At 53.6% G+C, this 16904-nt stretch overlaps 1 protein-coding gene across 4 annotated transcripts in view; it reads right to left on the reverse strand.

The window, feature by feature from the left end:
- Positions 1-4860: 4860 nt before the first annotated feature.
- Positions 4861-16904, reverse strand: part of DRD2 (dopamine receptor D2) — a 31275-nt gene continuing 19231 nt past the window's right edge. The window contains exons 2-8 of one of the 4 annotated variants that reach the window (XM_038161607.1): positions 15511-15837; positions 12791-12900; positions 12231-12367; positions 11440-11630; positions 10305-10391; positions 9335-9674; positions 4861-8822 (exon numbers count right to left, since the gene is read on the reverse strand). In XM_038161607.1, coding sequence (XP_038017535.1) covers positions 8629-8822; positions 9335-9674; positions 10305-10391; positions 11440-11630; positions 12231-12367; positions 12791-12900; positions 15511-15783 — 1332 coding nt within the window. In that variant the 5' untranslated portion in view covers positions 15784-15837 and the 3' untranslated portion in view covers positions 4861-8628. The remainder of the gene's footprint in view (positions 8823-9334; positions 9675-10304; positions 10392-11439; positions 11631-12230; positions 12368-12790; positions 12901-15510; positions 15838-16904) is intronic. The other 3 variants (XM_038161606.1, XM_038161608.1, XM_038161609.1) reach the window with 3 other exon arrangements.

Consider the following 16904-nt stretch of genomic DNA (forward strand, 5'->3'; position numbering starts at 1 on the left):
CCTCCCTGAACACTTCTGCCTTCCCCTGCAGCACAGGGGTGTGCTGGGATGAACCCCTGGGTGTCACCCACTGGGGGACAGCTTTCCCCCAGGGCCTGGGGGTGTAAATGCCTGTTCCCAGCTCTGGCAGCCCAGCTGGCTGAAGAAGAGTGTCTCAGTCAGTCTGCTCATGGAACATTTCCTTTTGCTCTTTTTTATTTTTGTAATTAAGAAGGAGGTAGAATTTACTGTGATTTTCCCTGGTATCTCTGAATCACGTTCCAGGCCCTACTATTTCACTGTCTGTAATCTTCCCCAGTGATTCTGCCCTCGGCTTTGAAGTGATTTAGGGCTTGTTTATCACAAAGGCAATCAGACTCGTTCCTTCCCAGACACCCTGGAACTGCCAGGGAGCCGAATATTCCCTTTGCTGGGGGGGTCAGACACAAAGGCAGAGCTAAACAGGTTACCTGCCTGAGCCCAGCAAAGCCCTGCCTGCCCGGCCTGCCCTCCCAGCGAGCTCCAGGTGGGCATTTCAACGTGAACACGATGCAGGAATGTGACCTGGAGCATCTGCCACCAGCTGGGAACACGCACAAACTCAATTCCTGCAGCAGGGAATTGCCAGCCCCGGTAATTCAGTCAGAAATCTGCATCCCTGAGGTTGATTTGGTGTGACTTTGGTGCTGGGGGCAGCCTCCAGGAGCTGAGCCCCTGCTCCTGGCCTGCACTGGGGCAGGGCAGTGCCAGCCGGGTGTGAGGGGCACAGAGGCACCAACGCTTCCCCCGTGTGTTGGGAAGGATGGAAGTTTGACAAGAAAGTCTCACAGAAGCTTAGCAGGAAGATTTTTGGATGTAGAATGTGAAGAAGGAATAGAGCTGGAAGCAAGTTTTGATAGAGAAGAAAAGAATTGCTGAGCCAGTCTCACTGGACAGCCAAGGGTGTGAGTTAGAGGGGTTTTATGGCTGAGAGCAAAGGATAAACCCACCTCAAACAGAAGATGTTTTTACCCAGCAGAAAGACAGCACAGGCAAACAAGTCAGCAAATGTTGCAGGAAGAAAAAAGCTCTCAGAATTTTCCACTGCGAGGAAACTGAAAACCAACTGCTGGCTTAAACTGTGATGGACTGATGTCAGTGACTGGAGAGCAGGGACAGGGGTGTGGTGATTACAGCAGGTGTGACGGGCTGGAGGGAAGAGTTAAGGGACAGATTGGGTCTGGAGTGTGAAGATGCTCAGCAAAGAAAAGCATAAAATGCATTGAAACCAAAAGAAAAATATAAAATGCATTGTAACCTAAAGAAAAGTACATAATGCATTGTAACCAAAAGTAAATCATGCATTGTAACCTAAACCCAGGGTCTCCAGGCCTGCCTGCAGCTGCCAGCTGTGGGCACAGCTCTGTCCCCCACGAGCCTGGGCTGCTGTGACTCCTGGATGCAATAAATGCATTTTTTAGAGCCGCCTGGAGCCCTGCATCCCTCATTTCAGCTCTTACACCCGTGTCTCTGCTCCCAGCCCCCCTCAGCGGGTTCTGGGGCCCATCCCCAGCTCAGTTCTGGGTCAAACCCCCCCATTTTCATCATCCTCCCAGCGGTTCCCTGGCAGGGAACACAGCCCACGGCCCAGAGGGAGGCAGAGGCAGGAGCTCAGCTCTTCGATGTCACAGAACCGTCACTGTCTCACGCCGTGGCGTCGCCTCATGCCGTGGATTCCTTCCAGGGTGGGCTCCCCCTCCCCAGAGCTCGTCACACCCATGCTGTCACCCCAGAGCCGGCCCTGCCGTGAGCGCAGTCCCCTCTGCAGCACCCCCAGCAGCTGCTCTGCCATCTTTGCTGGGGTTTTCCCCAGCAAACTCCAAGAATGGTGCCAGATCAAAGCCGCGTTTGCGTTTGGCAGGAGCTGTCCCAGGGGGAGGGAGGTGCTCAGAGGAGATGTACATATTTGTTTAGACTGGCACTGGCTGCCCATTTCTTCACACAGACGAGCTCCCAGCTCATAACCTGTCTTGTTCAATCAGATTTGCAGCTCCTGGGTTTCCCTCTGAAGCTTTGTACATTTTCCAGCTGGTGATTTGACAGAGCTCTCTGAACTCACACTCAGGAGCTGCTCAGAGATTCTCAGTGTTGCTGTTAGCACTTGGAGACGAGATTACATTTCTGGCTGATGTCAGTTTGGGCTTTTCTTGCTTTTTTTCACACGGCCTGAATAAGAAAAAAAAAAATCAGCTTCTTGGCTGCACTGTTCAATAAATATTAACAATGGCTGTCAGGAAACATTTGATGCAGCGACAAGGGCTGAGGTTATGACCTGGTTTTCTGCCAGGTGAGGTTTGCAGCCCTTTCCATCTGCCCTGCACACAGCCCAGAAGGATTTATGGAACAGCTGGATCCAGACAGGAAGCAGAAACAGCCATGAGGACCCTTGAATTCTTTAAAAACTTCCCATCCCAAGGCTCCCAGGCTGCAGGAAAAGAGCTGGGAGTGGCATTGCCCCAGAGGAGCTGGGGGTGGCATTGCCCCAGAGGAGCTGGGGGTGGCATTGCCCCAGAGGGCTGCCGTGGCAGCAGGGAATTCTCTGGAATGGGCTGTGGGGTGATGGAGGCCAGGGGATGAAGGCTCCTGGGGGAGGAAAGCTCCTTGTTACCACATTTCTGCTCATGGGAGAAGCTGTGCCTTGCTTTTCTCCATGAGGAGAAATGTGGTAACAGCTCCTGTTCCTGCAGAGTCAGCATCCCAGAGGCACCTCTGCCTCCAAATCAGCAGACAGAGGAGTGTGTCCCCTCTCAGCCAACAGTGTGTCCCCTCTCAGCCAGCAGTGTGTCCCCTCTCAGCCAGCAGTGTGTCCCCTTTCAGCCAGCAGTGTCCCCTCTCAGCCAGCAGTGTGTCCCCTCAGCCAGCAGTGTGTCCCCTTTCAGCCAGCAGTGTCCCCTTTCAGCCAGCAGTGTCCCCTCTCAGCCAGCAGTGTGTCCCCTCTCAGCCAACAGTGTGTCCCCTCTCAGCCAGCAGTGTGTCCCCTGTCAGTCAGCAGTGTGTCCCCTGTCAGCCAGGACAGTGTCCCCTCTCAGCCAGCAGTGTGTCCCCTCTCAGCCAGCAGTGTGTCCCCTGTCAGTCAGCAGTGTGTCCCCTGTCAGCCAGGACAGTGTCCCCTCTCAGCCAGCAGTGTGTCCCCTCTCAGCCAGCAGTGTGTCCCCTCTCAGCCAGGACAGTGTCCCCTCTCAGCCAGGACAGTGTCCCCTCTCAGCCAGCAGTGTGTCCCCTGTCAGCCAGGACAGTGTCCCCTCTCAGCCAGGACAGTGTCCCCTCTCAGCCAGCAGCTCTGGGGGCTGCTTTACCCCCCTGTTCTGAGCTGGGGAGCCTCCCCAGTGCAGGGGCAGCAGCTGAGCCCCATCCTCCTGCAGAGCCCGTTTTCCCCGGCTCCCCAGGCCCTTGTGCCAGCTCTGCTGCTGTGCCACACCTCGTGCCCCTGCCATGTGCCACCAGCTCCCCTGGCAGGCGGGGGCTTGGGTAAAAGCAGGGAAAAGTTGCTTTTCACCGAGGGCAAGGCCAGAGCTGGGCTGTTGCCCCCTGGGCCAGGCTGGCAGCCGTGCTGCAGCTGAGCTGGGGCGCAGGGCCCTGGCAGGCTCATCATGCTCTGATTGCGTGCCAGGCAGGATGGCAGCAGGGAGGCAGAGCTGCTCTGGGTAAATGTGCTCACTCACTCTCATCAGCCCGCTCCCTCTCCCCGGGCCCAGCATGGCAGCTTGGGGAGGCGCAGTGTTTTCCTCTCCTCTAAAAGGGTTTTGCTTTGCTTCTTCAGTCTCTTTAAAGGCATCTCTAGGCCTGGTAATTATTCATGACGCCGTAATTATGTTTAGTCCACTGTGATCACTCTTTCTTTGGTGAAGAAAGTTGTTATTTGTGAGTCAAAAGCTCTTTATGAAGCAGACAGGCTGGGATCGTCAGAAAGGCTTGGGGGAGCAGTTGGAATTATTAAAAGAAGCTTTGATTAAAGACGGGGAGTTAATTTAACAAGAGTAACTGGTTTTCTGCTTTTTGTTTTTTTTCCCTGGGTGTGCAGAACAAAGCACACCCGTGGATGTGTCAGGGCTCACCTGGAGCAGCAGGACTCACTCAGGTGCCCCAGGAGATGGGCAGATCATTCCTTTTATCTCTTTTGGGTGCTGCGAGTGGCTTTTGTCCACAGGCTTAGAAATGAAATTTGGCTGTAAGGGTGAACCTCGGAGTAGCTGCCTTTGATCCTGCCAGGCTCAGGCCAGACTGGCTGAAAACAACCCGGTGTGTCCCGTTTGATCTGAAAATATCATTTATTCTGGTTGTTTGGAGGGAGGGGGCACTGGAGCTCCTCATTTTCCCTCCATCACGGTGGCACTGAGGTGAATCATCCCACAGGGAGAATTCAGCCTCATTTGAACTCAGCACTTCTGGAGATTCTGGTTTCTGCATAAACTGAGGGCTTCAGGGCAGGGATTATTCTGTGTTGGCTCAAAACTGATAAACCTCTGGATCTGAAACGCCATTAAACTGAAATTTTAGCTTGTTAGTTCTTGGAGATGGACAGACAGCTTTCTTTCCCAGCAGTGAGAAAGATTTTCTTTGTCTTATTTTCTCTTCTTCTTGTATATAAAGAAAATAATCTTTATTTTAAAGGCGCTGATTAAGGCTGGCTGAGGGTCCACCTGCACAAACACCAAACCTGAGTGTGCAGCTTGAGAAACCAGTGCAACATAAATTAAAATATTCCAGAATAAAATAATTCAGTCCTCCAGCATGAATCCAGCTGAGCACCTGTGCCTTCCACCCCTTCCTGCTCCCATCCTCCCCAGCCCACTCCTGTCTGAGAGGAGAAACATTTCAGACCATTTCCTCTCTGCCTGTGCCTCTCTGCATCTTTCCTGTCCCGTGTCTGATTCTCGTGGCTGCAGGCAAGACAAACACCAGAATTCTCAAGGATAGACTGGGGGAAGGGAGGAAAAAGGAAAAAAGCAAGTCAGAAAAAGGCAAATCTCGTGTGAAGGCAGCTTTTCCTCTGTGTGTTTGGGCTCTGCAGCAGAACCACAGCTCCCTGGAGCCTGAGCCCTCAGAGCCAGAGGAAAGCAGAACAAAACAACCAGATGGACATCAGGGTGGCTTGTGCAAGTCTCTATTTAATGACAGTGCTGCATGAGGACATTGGTTGGTGTCACATGTACCTGTGATGGGCATTTTATACATTCCTGACTCCAGGGGAGCCGTGGTTGCACTGGAGATTTTCACCACAAGAGGTAGTGGCTTTATTTTTCCTGTTTTCCTTTTTTTTTTTTAGTTTTTATTTCAGCAGGATTGGATAAGCTGGTTAGACCTACTGGAGTTCATTTACTCTTCAGCCAGGAAGATTAACAGTTCTGTGGAGTGGGAGCAAGCAGGCAAGCAGCAAATACAGTGCAGGCAGAATTCACTGGCTTTTAGTTCAAACCTGTTTGGGGGTGCAGAGGTCCCCACCCAGGGCTTCAGCAAGCTGGGGATCACAGGGAGGGAAAGCAGGACCAGGAAGACTCAATAAGCAGAACGAAAGCTTCAATTGTAAATTATGAATCCCAAAAGAGGGGCTCGAGCAAGGCTCTGAAGTTCTGGAGGAACAAAGAAATGAAATCTTCTCGTGAAGGTGGTTTTAAAACCCAGCTCAGTGCCCTTCCCATCACCAGCACGTCCTGCCAGCAGAGCTCCTTGGGGAAGCAGAGCTTTGTTTTCTCCGGGGTGGGAGGAACAGTGAGGTCTGGGTCTGCCAGGCTCAGAGCTGTGGGAGATGCCCCCCAGCCCCTCGGGGTGCAGCTGACTCGGGGTGGGCTCTGAGGAGCTCCCACAAACAGCTGCCACTGTTCCCCCTGTGCCAGCACGCTCTGCCCTTGCTGCTGGCACCGCTTCGCTCCGGGGAAAGCCAGAGGTGAGGATGACTTTGGTGCTGTCTCCAAAAGGGGAAGGCTCACTCCTGGGTTTCAAAGTGCTTTATTTGCGGTCTGGAAGTGCAGGAGTTTTACGGGGAAGGAAAACCTGCTGCAGAGATGGCCAGGCCTGGCACTGCCACCTTCCCAAGGGCGCTGGGGACGTTCACATTCCCACAATTCAGCCTGGAGCGTCAGGAAGGAGCAGCTTAGAGCGTCCTAGGCATGAAGGGGGGGCTGCAGGTAATCCCTCCCAGCGAATGCTGCAGCTCTGGGAAATCACCCCTGGGGGTTTTGCTCCACGTGAAGGACAGAGGCCTTTTCCTGCAGCTTTTTTCCCTCCGTGGCGTTTTGGAAGAGTTTTTCAGGTAGTGGTTCCTGTAAGGTTCTGCTTCTAGAATCAGAAAAAAAATCTGGGGGCGAGGTACACAGCACTGGAGAGGAGGATTTTCCTTGGGTTAGAACCGGACACAAAGTAGAATTATGGCACAAGTGAAGATATTATCCACATTATCCTGAGGGATATCATTATTCCACTTATCCTGAGGGCTCACACCAGCCTTTAGTACAGGGCAAACACCACCTATGGCAACTTGCAAATGCTTTAAAGCTTTTTTTTGTCTGTATATGTAATATTTGCTATTTTTGCTCAGCTCCCCACCTGTTAATTCCCCAAGTCAAACCGATCTTTCTGCTTGTAAATACATCAAAAGATGGACCAGTAGCTTGTTGCTATTTTTGTGCCCCAAAACTTCCTGCCTTTGCATCATTCTGTGGATATTGGGGTTCAAGTCTGAGTTGATTCCCATCGCTGAGTGAATTTGTTTGGTTAAAACTGAGGGGAAGAAAGAACAGCTCGTGTGTGCCTGAGATCCCCCGAGTTCCCAGTTTTGCAGTTTTTAGCTGTGAAGAGCCAGGTTCAAATGTTACACAAGGCTGTGGGCTGAAAATCAAAACCCCTGGATTCCAGCCCGTTCCGGGAATGCCAGGTTTGGAACAGACACCTGGGGATTAGGGTGGGACTGCTGCTTCCATTTTAGAAAACAGCTGAGATGATGTGCAAGAGCTGCTTGCTGTAATCTCCTCCTGAATCGGAGCTGGAACGCATCCCACCAGCGCAGCAGAGTGCTCTCCTAGCAATACAGGAAATCCTGGGAATTAAAGGAAACCTTGGCAGATCTTCACCTCATCTGAAGCAGAAACTGAGTGAACATTCCACAAACTGCATAGAGAAAAAAAGGGATTCTATTGCTCTCCCAACTGTGTTTTTACCCCTTCAGAAAACAGCAGGAAACTGCACCCTGGGAGTCTGCCCCTGTTTATGGCTATTGCAACCCTCTGCTGCTCCACATCCTGCAGGAATTTCTAGCCAGACCTATTTCCACGTTGCTTTATTCACCTTGCTGTGTTTTATTTACAGAGATATTGCGAAATGTCACGTGAAGTGAGTACAAATAGCACGTACAGCGTGGGTTTGGCAGTGCCAGATTCAGCGTGGTGAAATGATGCTCTTGTGGGGTTCCCATTCCTAGAATCCATGGGAAAATAGATAGCAGAGAGTTAGGGATGCTGGAAACATCCAGACCTTTCCAGAGTCCAGCTTGGACACAGGAGCTGGTCCAGGTAGGGGCTTTCTTGGGGTTTTTATTCTGGCTTTTTCCAAAATGCACAGTTTTATCTCCTTGACTGTTGATTTAAATTAGGCACAATGTTATTCTGCACTCTCTGGGGAGAGACAGAGGCAAATCAGACCCGAGGTGCTCCTTGGAGCCCCTGATTTAGGTGAGAAGAAGCAGCCCTGGCCTGGCTGGCGTGCTCAGGGTGCCCCTGGGGCTGCAGGTGCCTCCCCTGGCACAGCGTCCTCGTGTCTGTACATTCACCACGCTGCCACCCCTGCCCTGCTTCACCTGGGCAGAGCCTGCAGATGAGATGCTGGTGGGCAGAAATCGCTGATGGGAGATGAGGGGGTCCTGTTGGATGTACACCATGCAAGACAAGGTTCCACTCTTTGAGTTTCTCTCTCCATCTGGTTTTTTTTTTTGTTTGTTTTTTGGCTTGGGGCTCCAAAATCCATCCTAACCATTCCTATTTACACCAATGCTTCGACGTGAGACTGGTGCCCCCTTCTCCCTTCCACCCATGGCTTGTAGGCTCACACTGCTGCAGGGTCTGTGGGTGGCAGAACCTTCTCGACCCACCTGGGGACCTGCGAAAGTTTTTTTGGGTTGGTTTTTACGTAATTTCTGAAGGCTTCAGCAGTTAAACACCGGGTGAGTCAGCTCGAGGTGAAGGCAAAGCTATTGCACGGAGCTCGCAGAGGCCCTGGCTGGCTCTGCTGCCAAGAGGGAAGGATGGCCTTGTCTTTGGTGAGAGTTGTGCCGCTGGCCCAGCGCTACCTCCCGGTGGCCCCGTGGCCACTCTGTGTCCAGCGCACGCCAGGCCGGGTGGCCGCGGGCGAGAACCGAGCGGGAGCGCCTCGATTCTCGCACTTCCACTTCCAACACAGTGCGAGGGTGGCTCTGAAAAGCGCCCTTGGGACCGGTCCAGAGCTCACCCAGCGGGGTGAGAGACCCTCCCACCTCGTTCCACCCCCACGAGGTGCCCGGGCACCGAGTGGTGCCCAGCTCAAGAGCTCCAGCCCCCTCCCTGGCTGCCCCGCCGTGCGTGGATGGCATCGCTTCCTCTTCCCCCTCCGTTCCTAAAAAAATGCGAGTGCTGTTTGTGACTTTTAGCAGTGGAGGATCTTCATGAAAGCCTTGCGAAACTCGATGTTGAAGGTGGTGTAGATAATCGGGTTGACAGCGCTGTTGACGTAGCCGAGCCACGTGAAGGCGCTGTACATGGCCGGCGGGATGTTGCAGTCGCAGTGCATGTTCAGGATGTGAGTGATGAAGAAGGGGAGCCAGCAGATGATGAAAACACCTGGGGGGGAAAAGGAGAGAGGAGGATTTTGATTGCTGAAAGCCGGGCGGATTCTCGGGCTGGGAGAACAGCGAGGTTCTCTTTGGTGGAAGGGGGATTTATTGCCCAGAGGAACGAGATTTGTGTTTGTGTGCTCAGTGTGCTGGTCTGCGTTCTGCCCTGGCACTAAAGAACTCCCTTGCTCAAGGAATGAGCCCGGACACAGCAGAAGCTCTGTCCTTCAGAGGTGCCAGCTCTGCTGAGCTCTGCTGCCTTTTGCTCCAGGAAGCCCAGGAGCTCTCCCCCATTTTGGGGGCCCAGATGGCCCCGAGAGGGGCAGCTTTGGGTGCCCTCAGTGCAGCCCTGCCAGCTGTGCGTGGCTGGGGGGCAGGGACCCTCCCGTGGGCAGCCCTTTGCCTGCCACCCTCTAATGTGTGAAGGGAAATGAGATCTGAGGGGGGTTGGAAAAGCAGCAGGGACAGGGGCACTGGGATTTCTGCAGGGAGCCCAGGGCAGCCAGGGCACGCTCTCACCGAGCACGATGGCCAGCATCTGGGTGGCTTTCTTCTCCTTCTGCTGCGACAGTTTCCTCCTGATCACGGCCTTGAGCAAGTTCCTCGTCTTGCCATTGGGCAGGGAGTGGATCTCGAAGACCTTGGCTGTGTGGTGGGATTCTTTGGCATGGCCATTCTTCTCCACCTTCCCAGGGCTGCTCAGGGGTGCCTGCAGGGTAGAGTTGTTGCCCCGATTAGAAGCAACTGGCACAATCAACTGGTGGTTACTTGGTGCTGTGGGTTTGAGGGCCGTTTTCTCAGGGGGACTGGTACTGGACACCATCTCCATTTCCATCTCTTCTATGTGACTCTCTGCCTCCTGGACAAGAATCAAATGTCCACAACATAATGACAGGTAAATACACAGAGAGGAGCAACGAACATTCCTTACAGAGTGAAGCTGGATGATGCTGGAGAACGGTCAGTCCCTCTTCTCCCTCCCTGCGTGGCGCCTGGAGAAAGGGCTGGGCTGTGTTTGGGTGTTCTGGGCAGATGGGACGGACAGAGCTGCACTGGAGGATTCTCCTTTTTGGCACAAAGAGGCTCAGAAATGGGGGAGACGCTGTCTCCGCTCTCTACAGATTTTATTCAGGTGTTCAGAACGCAAATAAATAAAAATGGAATCGACAACCAAAACCCAACAAAGCCAATGCAGTCCAAGATTTAAATAACAGAGAGGAGAAGGAAATCAAAGGCACAAAAACGTTCAAATGCCGTGGCTTTTAGAGCTGATCTTTCGGTGAGCTTAATCTGGCTTTGTGAGCTCTGTGAGCTTAAACCCCCTGCTTCACTCCAAGGAATGGGAAGACTATTTAAATTTTGAGATTGAACGGTAACCTTTGCTCTTAGGTTTATTTTTCTCCCACCCTACATAAATTAACCTCGTGTCCTGAGGGAGAAGGGGAAGGCTGAAGGCTCTGGAAAGCTCCCACTTCTCTTTAACACTCACCACTTTGCGCTTATTAACTTGGAAGCTCCCATTGGACTTCACAATAACTGTGCAGAGCTTGACGTCTTCTGGATGAGTGCATTTGTCCTAAGGGGCAAGCACCAGCTCAGAGGTTACACAGGCAGAGAGGGGTTGGGAGGGGAAGCTGGTAAGGGAGGCACGTGGGAATACAAAGGGATGAATCAGGAGTTCATCAGCGCAGCTCAAGAGCCGAGCAGGGATGGAGAACTGGCTGGAAAACTGCCGCGGAGGAGCAGGGATGGAGGCTGCTCCCCCTTGTGCTGTTCACCAGAGGACAGAGGCCACGAAGCTCTGCTGTGTTTGTGCGTCCCTGTCTCGCTGCCTCCTGTGCAGGCAGCACGGTTTGGAGCTGGAGCATCCCCCTGGCTGTGCTGTGTGTGCTGCCAGAGCCCTGCTTTGACAAGAGGATCCACAGATCCACAGCCAGCCCGCCCAGCTGGGCTCCCTCACACGCAGCTCCTGCAGGAGAGGCTGGTCCCTGCAGAGCTGTCCTTCCCAGGGAGGAGGTGGGCACCCCAGGCATTGCCACCTGACAGCACCTAAAGGGTTCCAGGAGAGCTGGAGAGGGGCTTGGAGTGGCAGGGCACGAGGAAATGGCCTTAAATGAAGGAGGGTGGGTTTAGATTGGGTATTAGGGAGAAATTCCTCCCTGGGAGTGTGGGGAGGCTCTGGCACAGGGTGCCCAGAGAAGCTGTGGCTGCCCCTGGATCCCTGGCAGTGTCCAAGGCCAGGGTGGACGGGGCTTGGAGCCACGTGGGATGGTGGAAGGCGTCCCTGCCCATGGGTTTTAATGTCCCTGCTGACCCAAACCATTCCTCGATCCTGTGATTCTGCAGGACTGGCTCACACAATGGTGCAGCCTCTGTTCTTGGCTACCCCAGCCCAGCCCAAGGCAGTGTTCAGGGTCACTGCAGCAGCTCCTGGTGCAGATCTGCTGCTGGAACAGCCCTGAGACCCAGGGAGGCCCGAGGAGCCCCAGCCAGCGAGCTGGGACCCCGGGGCGTGCAGCCGGGACCCCAAACTGACCACAGCACCCGCCTTCGGGAGTTTTGGCCCAGGCTGGGCGGTGTGGGGCAGGGGGAGCAGGGCAGGGGGAGGAGGTGAGGCTGGCTACCTTCAGGGGAGCCTGCGTGTCCGAGTCCAGCACGTGGCTGCTGCGCTTGGTGCTGACGCGCTTCCTGCGCCGCCGCAGCACGATGTAGATCTGCACGTAGACCAGCAGCGTGACGATGAAGGGCACGTAGAAGGACACGATGGAGGAGTACACCACGAAGGCGGGGTTGCCAATGATGCACTCCTTCTCATCTGGAAGAGAAAAGCTTTCAGGGTTGGGGTCCCCGCTGAGGGGGTCACTGTGCTGGCTGCCCTCGGGCCGGAGGGAGTCACATCAGCCCGAAATTCCCGGCTACTCCTTGCCTCGCAGCAAGGATCCCGTGCTGATCCCATGCTGTGTCCAGCCCAGCATTGCCAGGAAGCTGCTGCCTGAACTGCCAGTCCTTTTCTCTCCTGCCTCAGGGAAGGTTTTGTCCCGTGGCTTCCCTTTTTGTGTGTTTTAATAGAAAGAGGATTTTGAATTTGTAGTGGGCAAATGTTCGGGTAGCACAGATTGGTGTTGTGTGAACTTCTACATCCCCTCAGTTCTGGGGAGTCTGAAACCCTGCTCTGGAACACCGGGGGATGAAACAGACCCAGAATCAGCATGCAAACAGTGAGGGGTGGCAGAGGGACAGAACACTTCCAGCACACCTCAGACCTGATCCCACCTTTATTTGGGAGGACAGCAGGAGCCAGCTGCAGGTGGCAGAGGGACAGAACACTTCCAGCACACCTCAGACCTGATCCCACCTTCATTCCTGCCTGTCTGGGAGGACAGGGGGAGCCAGCTGCAGGTGGCAGAGCCCTCACCTGTGTTGTTGAGGCCAAAGAGGAGCGGGCAGGAGATGGCAAAGGAGAGCACCCAGACCACGGCGATCATGACGGTGACCCTGCGCTTGGAGCTGTAGCGGGTGTTGTAGAGCATGGGCATGGCCACGGCCGTGTACCTGCAGGGGACACACCCCCCCAGGCTGCTGTCAGCCTGCCGGGGCTGCCACTGCCCAGCCCCTGCCCGGCAAGCACGGCTCATGTGTGCCAGAGCGGCTGCAGCCACACCAGGAGGGTGAGGCTGGCTCAGCTCAGCACGATGCTCTCCTCCCACCCTTCCCACCAAGGCCTGCTGCACCATCCCAGAGTACGAAGAGAAGGGCCAGAGCCATGGAACACAGAGCAATTCCATCTGCATTCCCAGGGGCAGCTTCTGTGCCTCCCTGCTCACAGCTCCTCGAGATCCTCTGGGCTGCTCTTCAAAAACCTCCCACTGCTTTCCAGCCTCTGAATCCCAAAGTGTGGATGAAATGTGACCACACAGAGGTGGCTGGGACTTGCCACCCTGGGTTTGGCACAGCCTGGTGGCACAGAGCCCTCACCTGTCAATGCTGATGGCACAGAGGTTGAGGATGCTGGCAGTGCACATCATGACATCCAGGGTGACAAAGATATCGCAGTGGATGCGGCTGAACCGCCACTCGCCAACCACCTGCAGAGAGAGAATGGGCTGGTAAGTAAACTCTGGGGCTGGAGAGCAATCCCTGGGGCTGGTGAGCAACCCCTGGGGCTGGTGAGTAAACTCTGGGGCTGGAGAGCAATCCCTGGGGCTGGAGAGCAATCCCTGGGGCTGGTGAGTAAATTCTGGGGCTGGTGAGCAGTTCCTGGGGCTGGAGAGCAACCCCTGGGGCTGGAGAGCAACCCCTGGGGCTGTTGAGTAAACTCTGGGGCTGGTGAGCAATCCCTGGGGCTGGAGAGCAATCCCTGGGGCTAGTGAGTAAATTCTGGGGCTGGAGAGCAACCCCTGGGGCTAGTGAGCAATCCCTGGGGCTGGAGAGCAATCCTTGGGGCTGGAGAGCAATCCTTGGGGTTGGTGAGCAATCCTTGGGGCTGGTGAGCAATCCCTGGGGCTGTTGAGTAAACCCTGGGGCTAGTGAGCAATCCTTGGGGCTGGGCTGCTGGTGGGGGACAGAAGGAGAGTTTGGCACGAGGATGGAGAGGCTGGTGGGTGGTTGCGGCTGTGCTGGGTCAGAGGCAGAGCTCTGCCCCTTCCAAGGGGCTGCTGTGGTTCCACCCGGTGGGTTTGGGCAGCCCCAGCACAAACCTGGGCTCACATTCTCTTCCAGCTCACAAGGGAAGATAAAGGAGCTTAAACAGCTCCCTGAAGCATTTCCAGGCAGAATGAAGAGGGAAACACATTTATTTTAATTCCCAAGCACCTCTAATTTTTCTTACAGCTTTTTCCCAGACAATTTTTCCAATTACACCCAGCAAAGGTCAGCAGCAGACAAGCCAGAGCTTCCCTTCATTTCTTAGTTTAAAAAATCGGGGTAGGCATTCCTCACCTTTATATTTTTTATTTTTGGTGAACAAAATGAGTTTAATTCAGAGTGAAAAGGCTTTAACACTCCACACGATGTGCTAAAGACAAAGAACTAATGATAACACTTCCAGGCACCATAGCCTTTTTTCTCTTCGCTTCTCTTGCTGTTGAAGCTGAACTTTGCCAATTAAGTTTAATAGCAATTATTCGGACTGCTGTGTTTGACATGTGATGAAAAAAAAAGTATATTTCCCTCTAACAAAAATAGAGCCCTACTGCATTTGAAAATAGAATGAATAAGATATCTATTCTTCAGTTATTTCTGCTCTGATATACATAACCATAGGCAGCATAAAGGAGGGAGAATGACTGCATTGAAGCCTGAGTGACAGATGAATACTCAGTGATTAAAAAAGCACTTAAGAGACAGTTACATCAGGAACTTCGAGGAGAATTTGCCCAAAGGCAAAGGTTTCCAGCCAGTTCCAAAGCTCTGTGAAAGCGATTTCCTGAGGGCACGGTTTGGGGGAAGCTGGGAACTGCAGCCGTTCCTTCTCCTGGTGTATTCATTTGTGTTGGAGAAACCTCCAAAATTTGGGGGTAAAAGATCTGTTTGCCCCAAGGTTGGGGGTTTTTTTCCAAGCGTTTCATTTTGATTTTGAGTTTTAGGCCAAGCTTGTGGCACAAAACCTGGAGGGAACTGTCGCAGCTGGTAGATGAAGGCAGCTGTGGCTCCTGACCACCCCTGCACGCGAGCCCAGGAAAGGGAGAGAATTTTACACCATTTGTGCTTTATTCTTAAAATTAAAAGGGTCTGAGAGATTCTTGGGCTTGAGGGAGCAGGAGCTTCTCGCAGCATCAGCCTCTGCCTCGAATGGGTGGAACAGAAGGGAGCAGAGCAGAAGGAGATGGAGCCCCAGAGGCAGGGCCTGCCTCCCAGCAGCCTGTGGCTTCAGCAGAGGCTCCTCGTTCTCCAGCGCCACGAAAACAATCATTAACTCGGAGATAATTAGCATTGTGCTCTCTCGCAGCCGGTGCCACATCAGTGGCTTTGTTTTGCTTTGCATCAGGACTCACTGCCGATCCGTCCTTCCCCTGCTCTGCTCCCCGTGTTATCATCCCCTCCCATGAGTGAGAGACTCAGCATGGCTCGTGCGGAAGGCTGAGCTGTGAAAAGTGATTTTTCCCCCCTATATTGAGACATAAAGCTGTGGATTCCCATCCTGCTTCCACAACTGCCTTCCTGCAGCCCTTCAGAAACAGAGCCTTGATTGCTTTTCTTTTCTTTTCTTTTTTTTTTTTGATTGCTGGATTCAATGATGCTTGTGGGTCCCTCCCACCTCCACAAATTTCATGTGGTTTCAGTGTGATACCCATGGTGGAGTTTTGAAAGTTTTGAACACTAAATTGGGGTCCTTTCCCTCTTGACCCCGAATCTCTGGTGCAATTGGGCTATCATTTAGTCCTCTGAGCAGCAGTGGGCTTTCACGCTAACCTGCTCTCCCATCCTTCTGGGGGAAAAAAAATGGCAATTTCGAGGATGAGAAAGCTACAATTTCAGGAGCAGGGAAAAAAAATTGCAATTTTGGGGATGAAAAAGCTACAATTTCAGGAACAGAGAAAAAAAATGCAATTTCAGGAATGAAAAAACCTGCACTTCAGGGAACGAAAAAACCTGTATTTAGGGCATGAAAAGCACTTGTGGAGGAATTCCGGAGGCCGATTTCCAGGCTGCTAAACCCTCCCCATCCTTCCTCCACCCTCGCCGTGAGCCCTTACCTCCATGTAGACCACCCAGGGCATGCAGAGCGTGGCCACCAGCAGGTCAGCCACGGCCAGGCTGACGATCAGGTAGTTGGTGGTGGTCTGCAGGGCTCTCTCCCTGGACACTGCCATGCACACCAGGACGTTGCCGAAGACGATGATGAAGATGAGGAGGGCCAGCAGCACGGCGTAGTAGTTGTAGTGCGGCTTCTGCGCCGCGTCCGACGCGTTCAGGGCCCTGCTCCAGTTCCTGTCCCCGTCGTACCACGAGAGGTTGAGGGGATCCATGGGGGCCCAAGTGCCAGCTGCCAGCTCCGCGCTGCCACACGGGTGTGGCACAGGCCGTTGGGTCAGCGTGGAGAAGGAAAATGGAAAAAAAGAAAAAAAAAATCAGGTTTCTGCTGCCTGGCCGGTGGCCTGTCAAATGTGCAGGGAGCCCCCGATGAGGGGAGGGAATGATGCAGCTGGCTCCATCTCATCAGAAGGCTCATTAATTACTTTATATTGTTCTATACTATATTATTTTATATTACATTACGTCTAAACTGAGCCTGCCAAGCCCTCACCTGCACTGCCCTGCCCAGAATCTCGTGGCTGTCCCCACACACACAGAGCTGGCCCTGACAGGCCAAGGAACCAAAACTCATCACCCTGGGTGAACAATCTCCACACTGCATTCTGCTGTGGCACAGCACAGGCACAGCAAATGACAATAATTGTTTTTCCTTTCTCTGAGGTCCAGAGAATGTGAATCCCAGGAATATTCTTGGGAAGAATCGTGCCTTGCTTTTCTCTGTGAAGAGAAATGTGGCGGCAGTGGCCTGCCCGGGGAGGTGGTGGAGTCACCATCCCTGGGTGTGTAAAACCAGCCTGGCTGTGGCACTGGGTGCCAGGGTTCAGTGAGCTCTTGGGGCTGGGTTGGATTTGATGATCTTTGAGGTCTCTTCCCATCCAGTGATTCTGTGGATTCTGGGAATTTTGGGAATTCCCAGGGACCGGGGAGGTGCTGGAGTCACCATCCCTGGGTGTGTAAAACCAGCCTGGCTGTGGCACTGGGTGCCAGGGTTCAGTGAGCTCTTGGGGCTGGGTTGGATTTGATGATCTTTGAGGTCTCTTCCCATGCAGTGATTCTGTGGATTCTGGGAATTTTGGGAATTCCCGGGGACCGGGGAGGTGGTGCAGTCACCACCCCTGGGTGTGTTTAACACAGCCTGGCTGTGGCTCTGGGTGCCAGGGTTCAGTGAGCTCTTGGGGCTGGGTTGGGCTCGATGCTCTTTAGGGTCTCTCCCAGCCCGGTCATTCTGTGATTCTGTGAATTCCCTGGAGCCTGTTCTCCCTGCCCTGGCAGAAATGTTTGGCTGGCAATGGATGGATGCAGAGCAGGCAGGGAGTGCAGAAGTTGGTTTTCA

The sequence above is a fragment of the Motacilla alba genome, chromosome 24 (genome assembly GCF_015832195.1).
Source record: "Motacilla alba alba isolate MOTALB_02 chromosome 24, Motacilla_alba_V1.0_pri, whole genome shotgun sequence".
Taxonomy (NCBI): Eukaryota; Metazoa; Chordata; class Aves; order Passeriformes; family Motacillidae; genus Motacilla; species Motacilla alba.